This window comes from Nansenia antarctica (genome assembly GCF_963989245.1).
Source record: "Nansenia antarctica genome assembly, chromosome: 8".
Lineage (NCBI taxonomy): Eukaryota > Metazoa > Chordata > Actinopteri > Argentiniformes > Microstomatidae > Nansenia > Nansenia antarctica.
Window position 1 is genome coordinate 43,053,865 of NC_137678.1, and position 10,000 is coordinate 43,063,864.

General features: G+C 51.7%; 1 protein-coding gene across 1 annotated transcript in view; it reads right to left on the reverse strand.

The window, feature by feature from the left end:
• The window catches only part of celf2 (cugbp, Elav-like family member 2), a gene marked incomplete at both ends in the record, with an annotated part of 29,191 nt that overhangs the window by 7,414 nt on the left and 11,777 nt on the right, over window positions 1–10,000 (reverse strand). The window contains 3 exon segments of the mRNA XM_080537766.1: window positions 1,405–1,593; window positions 8,066–8,129; window positions 9,800–9,961. Coding sequence (XP_080393892.1) covers window positions 1,405–1,593; window positions 8,066–8,129; window positions 9,800–9,961 — 415 coding nt within the window.

A 10,000-nucleotide genomic window follows, 5' to 3' on the forward strand; every position in this document is an offset into this window, starting at 1 on the left:
GAGAGAGAGAGAGAGAGAGAGAGAGAGAGAGAGAGAGAGAGAGAGAGAGAGGGAGAGAGAGAGAGAGAGAGAGAGAGATAGAGGTGGGTCTGTGAAACTGGGTGTAAGAGAGGGAGAGTGGCTATATGTGACCTAGTTCGAGGCCGGCTCAGTTACCCAAGCAGTCATACAGTACAAACAGCCCCCCTGGCTGCTCCTGTCTCTCTAGACCCTGGCCTTGTTGCGGAAGAGAGACACACAAGGGTGTGAGCGACCAATCTCTCCCCCCCCGGAAACAAAGTGTACTGCACTTAAGTTCCTTTTTTCTCAGGGGTTCTTGTGAAGTGAGGCAAAAGAGACAAGAGTCAAATCACTTGAAGTCACTTAAAAGGCACAAAACAAACACACACACACACACACACACACACACACTCACACGCACACGCACACGCACAGACATTTCACAGTGGACGCTGAACTACGTTGCGCACACACACACACACACACACACACAGACACACACACACACACACACACACAACACGTGGGACACGGGATGACATGGCGGTCATGTGAAAACACGTCACACGGAGAGAGAGAGAGACAGGAAGTGCTGTCAGACAGGAAACACGCAGGCAGGCGGCGGGACACGGGACACGGGACACGGCGTGGAGTCGCCATGGAGATAAAGGAGGAACGGCTCCCAACAACAACAACAACAACAACAACAACAACAACAACAACAACAACAACAACAACAACAACAACAACCACAACCACAGGACGCCCGGAGAACAAGAGATGGTGGAACACACACACACCATGGAGCGAGATCGGATCGACGGCGATGACGTTGACGAAGAGAGAATGACGATGATGAAGATGGCGGTCACCATGACGATGAGGAGGAGGAGGAAGATTGTGGTGGTGTCGGAGATGGTGATAATAATGATGATGGAGGAGGAGGTGGTGGTGGTGGTGGTGGTGGAGGAGATGGTGGTGGAGATGGTGGTGGTGGTGGTGGAGGTGTAGTGGTGGCAGAGGAGGTGGTGGTGGTGGTGGCGGAGGAGGTGGTGGTGGTGGAGGTGGTGGTGGTGGTGGAGGTGGTGGTGGTGGTGGAGGTGGAAGAGGAGGTGGCGGAGGTGTTGGTGGAGGTGGTGATGATGATTATGATGGTGGTGGTGGCAGAGAAGGCGGAGGTGGTGGTGGTGACGGCGATGACGTTGATGGTGGTGGAGGTGGTGGTGGCGGTGGTGATGGTGGTGGAGGTGGTGGTGGCGGAGGTGGGGGTGGTGGTGGTGACGGCGATGATGTTGATGGTGGTGGTGGAGGTGACGGCGATGACGTTGACGGTGGTGGTGGTGGTGGATGTGGTGGCGGGGGTGGGGGTGGTGATGGTGGTGGCGGGGGTGGTGGTGGTAGCACAAGGAGGCAGGCGTCCCCCCCCCCCCGTTTGACCCCCCTCTGTAGCGGCGTTACCTGGGCTGGCCAGCGCTGCGAGGGAGGCTGCGCTGGAGGACAGGGGGTTTGCGTTGGAGGGGCTGGCAGAGTTTTGGGCCGCCGCCGCCGCCGCCGCTAAAGTGGCCAGGTTCTGCAACTGCAGAGCACTCATACCTGGAGAAGAGGAGCCAGAGAGGGTGGTGTCAAACCTGGGGCGTGAGGCTGGGACCGTGGACCACACCTGGGGGGCACACCGCGCTGGAGGGGGGGGGGGGGGGGCGTGTGCTAACCCGCGGAGGAGGAGGAAGACCACACAGCGTCTAATCTTCACCCAGGTAGATAAAGGCCTTCATTTTGTTTTCCTTTTCTTTTGGCGAAATAACTAGCACAACTAGCTAGTTAGCATAACTAGCACAACTAGCAATCAGGAGTGTCTAAGGTGAGTTTGTGTGTGTGTGTGTGTGTGTGTGTCAAGATATTCCCCCAATCCAAGATGTGAGATGTGATTCTGACACACACAGACATGACGACGTTTGGCAGTGTGAGAGAGACAGTGCTGACTACAGCCTGGGTCAAACACACCGCCAGGTGCGGCTGGCCTGGTTTCACCGCAAAAGATGCGTGACATCATCATTATGTGCCACGGTCATAAAACATCCTCTTCGGGCGGCTATAATACGACGAGATAATAACATGAAGGTATGCTTTTCGACAGTTCTTTAATGAATTATTATGACTAATTAGCCCCGTAACAGTAGCATATGGGGCCATACTTAATCATAATTAATGACAGCATGCCGACATCTGATTGATGGTTAAACTAGTGCTATAAAACATCTTCAGGGGGGTACTAAACCACATAACCTGCGTTGAGCGTGTGTGTTTGTGTGTGTGCATGTGTGTGTGCGTGTGTGTGTGTGTGTGCGTGCATAATGGTGTGTGTGTGAGTAGAGAAATATCCCGTAGATCGGATCATCCGCTGAAGGGCTGTTTGGCGTATGAGCAGACAGCTGGACTAGGCTCCATTAACTCAGACTCGCTACCCCCCCCCCCCCCTCCCCACACCCCCCCTCCCCTGCAGAGCACACCCATGGAGCTCCAGTGACCAGCTCACCAGACACAGACTCTAAACCTCACCCCGCTGAACTGGTCTGCAGAAACTCTCCGCTGAACTCTGAGAACATTCTAGAAGGAATCTACAGGGACAGAGAGGTGAACACTCAGGTCGATGGTTCGAGGTATGGGTCGTATATACAGTCTCCATGTATATACAGTACCATGAGTCGAAGAGACACAAACACACACACAGAACGACGTCACACAAACGAGACACCAGAAAGAAGGATCTAGAACACATCTGTTGAGGCCTGAGCGAGGGCTCCTCGTCGGTGGGCGGGTTCGAGCGGTGTTGTTCGCTCGGGGGATAAACAGTAACGTTGTTTCCACCGAGCAGCAACATCATCATCTGGCCCAGACCAACCGTGCCCAACCGTGCACGACAACATCAGAACAGATGTCAGTGATTCGACTGTGAGGAGGTCTGTTCTTGTATCCTGATTGGTCCACCGTTTTTTTGACGGCGTGGAAGACATTTTTTCGTCGGTCTTCTCCTCCCCACTCTCCGGAAACAGCCCGGATCAGAATGTTCCGTTCCCGGGTTTTTCTGTTCCCGAGGTTGCCATGGCGACCTGCCTTTGACAGGAGGCACGGTGCATGTGCTTGTGTGAGGGAGCGTGTGTGTGTGTGTGGCTGTATGTATGTATGTATGTATGTGTATGTGTGTGTGTGTGTGTGTGTGTTTGCCTGTGTGTGTGTGCGTGTGCGTACGTGTGTATGTGTGTGTGTGTGTGTTTGCCTGTGTGTGTGTGCGTGCGTACATGTATGTGTGTGTGTGTGTTTGCCTGTGTGTGTGTGTGTTTGCCTGTGCCTGTGCGTGTGCGTGCGTGTAAAATACAGTCTTTAAGAATGCCGTCTGTGCAGTGAACAACAAGTCTGCCTCCACCAGCTGGCTCTTAATTATCTACCAGTAGCACACACACCACCAGAGGATCCAGGGTACAGGACATCTCCTCATACTCTATCCTCACCCCGGGTGTTTAACCACCAACCACAATCACTCAACATGACATCATGTACAGAATGTACAACAACAGCCACTTGTTGAACGATAAGTTCCGGGAGATCTGTGAGCAAATCCAACCTGACTTTTCCATCGCCCGTTTTTTAAAATCAAATTCGTCGTAGAACGAAATCTAGATGTAAAACCCCTCCAAATAGGTTGGGGGTGGGAGGGGGGGAGAGGGGAGAGGGGGGGCTTCTTTCCCTCCCGAGGCTGACAGGGGTACACGTTCCCTATCATACAGCCCCAGCGTTTCGCATTTCACACGGCCTGCTCGCAGGAGACGGGAGGGGAGGGGTACAGGAGACGGGAGGGGAGGGGGGGGGGGGGGGGGGAAGCTGTGGCGTGGTGCGGTGCTGCTACGTGCTAGGAGCTACGTGCTAGGAGGACCGTCCTCGGCGGTGTTGTGTAACACACTGCGCTTTTCCAGTCTGCTGATGGCAGCACTCTCCGGTGGCTTTGTCACTCCGTGGGTTTTAGAGTGGAGCGCACGACTCAATCAGGACGGGCTGAGTGGAGAGACACTGATCTGACTCTGCACTCAGCAGGCCGCACGCACACACACACACACGCACGCACACACACACACACACGCACACACACACACACACACACACACACACACACACACACACACACACACACACACACACACACACACACCAGGCCTGGCGCCAGAACCAACACCTTGGGTGTGCAGGGGCCGACCTTGGGGAAGGGGGGGTGGGGGGGGGGGTGGGGCGGTGCTAGCGGTATCAAGGCCGATGTGTGTGTGTGTGTGTGTGTGTGGGGGGGGGGGGGGTTGCTAGCGGTAGCAAGGCCAGCTGTGGCTATGGGCAGCGATCAATCGATCCAGAATCTACGGACCTGAGATGAAACATTCAAACACGCCGCCCCTGGAATTTCAAAAATTCTGGAGAAAATAAAAAAGTGGGCAAGATGGCGCGTTTCGTTTGGGTGGGCTGAGCCCCCCCGCCCCCCTCCCCGGCCCATAGCTACCGCCGGCCTTGACACACTCAACCAACACAGCAGGTGGTTCACCAACCATCTCTTCCTAGTTCTTTCCTGTGTCACTAAACTCTCTGCCTGTTTAGGTGTGATACACACACACACCCAGCCCCCCTCCCCCCCCCCCCCCCGCCCCGACACACGGAACAGAACCAGAGAGAGGAGGGTCCAGGACCTTGGCCACCCCACCAGGTGCCGACAGTATCTGGGCTATGCAGATGGGAGGCTGTGCTGGACTCTGCTGCCTGGTGGGCCTGTGAGGCTTGCATGCAGGCTGTTGGCTGGCTCTAATTGAATGCTCATTGGGGTAATTGAGCCTCTCACGGCTCTCTGACTCCTCAAACCCAAAGACTGGGACCAGATGTCACCGGGCTGTCTCACATCTCCTGCCAATCACTAACGGTTGCCCAGCGACAGATGAAGGGCCAAAAGGATTCCGGAATGCAGACCGCGATTCCGTTCCCAGTTTTTCAGTTCCAAGTCCCTGAGCGAGCGTGTGTGTGTTTGTTGCCGCTCTCACGCGCGTGCGTGTGTGTGTGTCTATGTGTGTGCGTGCGTGTGTGTGTGTGCGCGTGCGTGTGGTAGCTTCTAACAGTCCTTGGTGGAGGTGAAGGCCTCTCTGAGCCCACACTCAGCCAGGGAAGCCACCCTGAGCTCTGTTTCAGCCAACTGTCTCACAAGCCGAAAAATAAAGCTAAACGCCTAACTCGCGTGGAAGAGGGGGGGGGGGGGGGGGGGGGGGGAAGCCTTGAGTCGGCATGGGGGAGCTTGCCACTTTAAAGCATCTTATATTATTATTCCTTCCCGCAAAACCAGTCTTGTTCCTCAAATCCGTTGAGTTTTGCACTTATTATTCTAATATATTTTTTTCCTTCAGCAGGGCTGGCAATTACTCCTTTGCTTCAGCTATAAATATTCCCCTTTGCTTCTCTCTGTCAGGCAGCTAAACAGCCCACAATTAAGAGCTGACAGCTTACTGAACACCCACAGAGACACAGAAAGAAGAGCTGGGAGAGAGAAGGAGGGAGAGAGAGGGGAGGAGAGGGAGAGAGAGAGGGGGGAGTTGGACATGGGAGGGGGGAGGGGGGGGGGGGGGAGCGAGGGGGCGAGTGAGAGAAATGGGGACGGGAAGGAATGCGTAGGAGAGAGTTGGAGGGGGAGGAAGAAGGGGTTGTCTGAAAGAGGGGGAGACATTGAGAGAAAGCAGAGGGAATAAAGGAGGGGGAGACAGAGAGATAGAGAGATAGAGAGAACCGAAGAGGACGCGTGGGTAAGAGAACACACACACACACGTGACGAGACAAAGAGAGAGCAGCAGGTGGCGCCAGTGAGCAGTGCTAGGCATGTGAGAGCCCAGTCCATCCTCTCCTCTTTCATCTCCTTCTCTTTTTCTTCTCTGCTCCCTTCATCCTTGCCTACAGCATCCCTCTCACACACTCTTGTCCTGCTTGATAAGATACTCAAGACCACAGCTAGTACTCACTTCCTCAACTATACTAGGCCTACACACTACGAAACTACACACTACACACTACTAAACTACACACTACACACTACCACACTACTAAACTACACACTACACACTACTAAACTACACACTACACACTACCACACTACTAAACTACACACTACACACTACTAAACTACACACTACACACTACCACACTACTAAACTACACACTACACACTACTAAACTACACACTACACACTACTAAACTACACACTACACACTACACACTACTAAACTACACACTACACACTACCACACTACTAAACTACACACTACACACTACTAAACTACACACTACACACTACTAAACTACACACTACACACTACACACTACTAAACTACACACTACACACTACCACACTACTAAACTACACACTACACACTACTAAACTACACACTACACACTACTAAACTACACACTACACACTACTAAACTACACACTACCACACTACCACACTACACACTACCACACTACTAAACTACCACACTACCACACTACTAAACTACCACACTACCACACTACCACACTACCACACTATTATACTACCACACTACCACACTACCACACTATTATACTACCACACTACCACACTACCACACTATTATACTACCACACTACCACACTACCATACTATTATACTACCACACTACCACACTACCACACTACCACACTACCACACTACTAAACTACCACACTACCACACTACCACACTACCACACTACTAAACTACCACACTACCACACTACCACACTACCACACTATCACACTACCACACTACCACACTATCACACTACCACACTACCACACTACCACATTACTAAACTACCACACTACCACACTACCACACTACCACATTACTAAACTACCACACTACCACACTACCACACTATCACACTACCACACTACCACATTACTAAACTACCACACTACCACATTACTAAACTACCACACTACCACACTATCACACTACCACACTACCACACTACCACACTACCACACTACCACACTATTATACTACCACACTACCACACTACCACACTATTATACTACCACACTACCACACTACTAAACTACCACACTACCACACTATTATACTACACACTACCACACTACCACACTACCACACTACCACACTACCACACTACCACACTATTATACTACCACACTACCACACTACCACACTACCACACTACCACACTACCACACTATTATACTACACACTACCACACTACCACACTACCACACTACTAAACTACCACACTACCACACTACCACACTACCACACTACCACACTACCACACTACCACACTATTATACTACCACACTACCACACTATTATACTACCACACTACCACACTACCACACTACCACACTACCATACTATTATACTACCACACTACCACACTACCACACTATTATACTACCACACTATTATACTACCACACTACCACACTACCACACTACTAAACTACCACACTACCACACTACCACACTATTATAATACCACACTACCACACTACCACACTACCACACTACCACACTACCACACTACCACACTACCACACTATTATACTACCACACTACCACACTACCATACTACCATACTACCACACTACCATACTACCACACTACCACACTACCACACTACCATACTACCATACTACCACACTACCATACTACCACACTACCATACTACCATACTACCATACTACCATACTACCATACTACCACACTACCACACTACCATACTACCATACTACCACACTACTAAACTACCACACTACCACACTACCATACTACCACACTACCATACTACCACACTACCACACTACCACAGCAGTTTTACATCTGTTTAAAACACCACAGGGCAACTGCACTGGCTGCTGGCTACACTGATTTATGTAGCTTTTCTGCTTTTCTGGTGAAGAGGTTTATAGCGTGTGTGTTTGTGTGTGTGTGTGTGTGTGTGTGTGTGTGTGTGTGTGTGTGTGCATGTTCAAACTCACCTGCCATCTGCTGAATCCCACTGAAGGCTCCCAGGTTACTGGAGGAGGTCGCCTGCTGGAGCAACTGAGGGAGAGAGAGAAGAGATGGAAAGAGAGAGAGAAGAGAGAGAGAGAGAGAGAGAGAGAGAGAGAGAGAGAGAGAGAGAGAGAGAGAGAGAGAGAGAGAGAGAGGAGAAGAGATGGAAAGAGAGAGAGAAGAGAGAGAGAGAGAGAGAGAGAGAGAAGGAGAAGAGATGGAAAGAGAGAGAGAAGAGAGAGAGAGAGAGAGAGAGAGAAGGAGAAGAGATGGAAAGAGAGAGAGAAAGGGGGGGAGAGAGAGAGAGAAGAGATGGAAAGAGAGAGAGAGAGAGAGAGAGAAGGAGAAGAGATGGAAAGAGAGAGAGAGAGAGAGAAGGAGAAGAGATGGAAAGAGAGAGAGAGAGAGAGAGAGAAGGAGAAGAGATGGAAAGAGAGAGTGAGAGAGAAGGAGAAGAGATGGAAAGAGAGAGAGAAGGAGAAGAGATGGAAAGAGAGAGAGAAAGAGAAGGAGAAGAGATGGAAAGAGAGAGAGAAAGAGGGGGGAGAGAGAGTGAGAGAGAGAGAGAAAGAGAAGGAGAAGAGATGGAAACAGAGAGAGAAAGAGGAGAGAGAGAGAGAGAGAGAGAGAAAGAGAAGGAGAAGAGATGGAAACAGAGAGAGAAAGAGGAGAGAGAGAGAGAGAGAGAGAAACCGAGTGAGGGGGCGGATTTGAAATGTGAAATCTCCTATTTATCTCACTCACTCATCTCTGCAATTGTCCTATCATCATAACTGCATCTGAATACTGGCTGAGCAACAACACATCCAGTTTGATCTCCTTCTGTGGGCCAATACACCCTGCGTATAGTCACTGGCACATGGAGATAACAGAGGTCTCTAATCTGCTCATTACTATTCCTGAGTAGAATACAATTCTGACAAAGAAACACATCCCTCAAAGGCTGGAAACAATAACACGTTTACAATTTGGCTAGGTCTAGAATTGTGGATGACAAAAAAAAAAAAAACATTGTTTTTTTTCGATGAAGAGGATTTAGAGGAGAGTAGAAGTCAGTATAAAAAAAAAAAAAAAAAAAAATTGTAAAAGAAAAGTCGCGGGGGGAGGGGGGGGGGGGATTAAAGGTTTGAAAGCGAAATAAGTGAAGAGGGGTCAGTTCTGGAAGTATCTACCGAGGGGGTCCTAAGAATGAGGTGCGTGTGGGGGGGGAGGGGAGTCTGAGATGCTAGAGTACTGAAGAAGGGCGGAGAATGAGGCTTCTGAACCCCCTGTGCCAATCTGTCAATCAATCATTGATCTGATCCAATGGGGAGGCCTTTAAAAGCTATTGGATCGAATTGCCACATTGACGATTGGCCCCGCCCGTTACAACCGTGATCACTGGTGATTCAAAGGCCTCATATCTCCATCACGGCCACGCCCCCAAGAGAGAGAGAGAGAGAAAGGTGGTGGGGGGGGGGGGGGGGCGGGGAGAACAGATAGGATGAGGAGACTAAAGGGGCGGGGGGGGGGGAGAGATGGGAGTCTCTGAGGGAGGGGGGTGGGCGGTCTGAGGTGAAGAGTGGGGTGGGAGGGGGGGTGGGAGGGGGGGATAAGGTGGGGGTGGGGTGGGGTGGGGGGCGGGCGGGGGGGCGGTGGGGGGCACTGACTGCGGCGGCGGCGGCTGCGTTGGCTGCGGGGCTGCAGTAAGGGGTGGGCGACGCGGCGGGGCCTCTTACAGCCAGATACTGCGGGGTGAGGCCGCCCAGCCCCGTCAGGCTGCCCCAGGTGGTGGCGCTGTTGAGCTGCTGCATCTGCTGAGCCAGCTGCTGCTGCAGACGCCGCTGCTCCTTGTCCTTCTGCGTGTCGGCAAACTTCACCACGATGGGAGAGGAGCAGCCCTGAAGAGAGGAGGAGGAGGGGGAGGAGGAGGGGGAGAG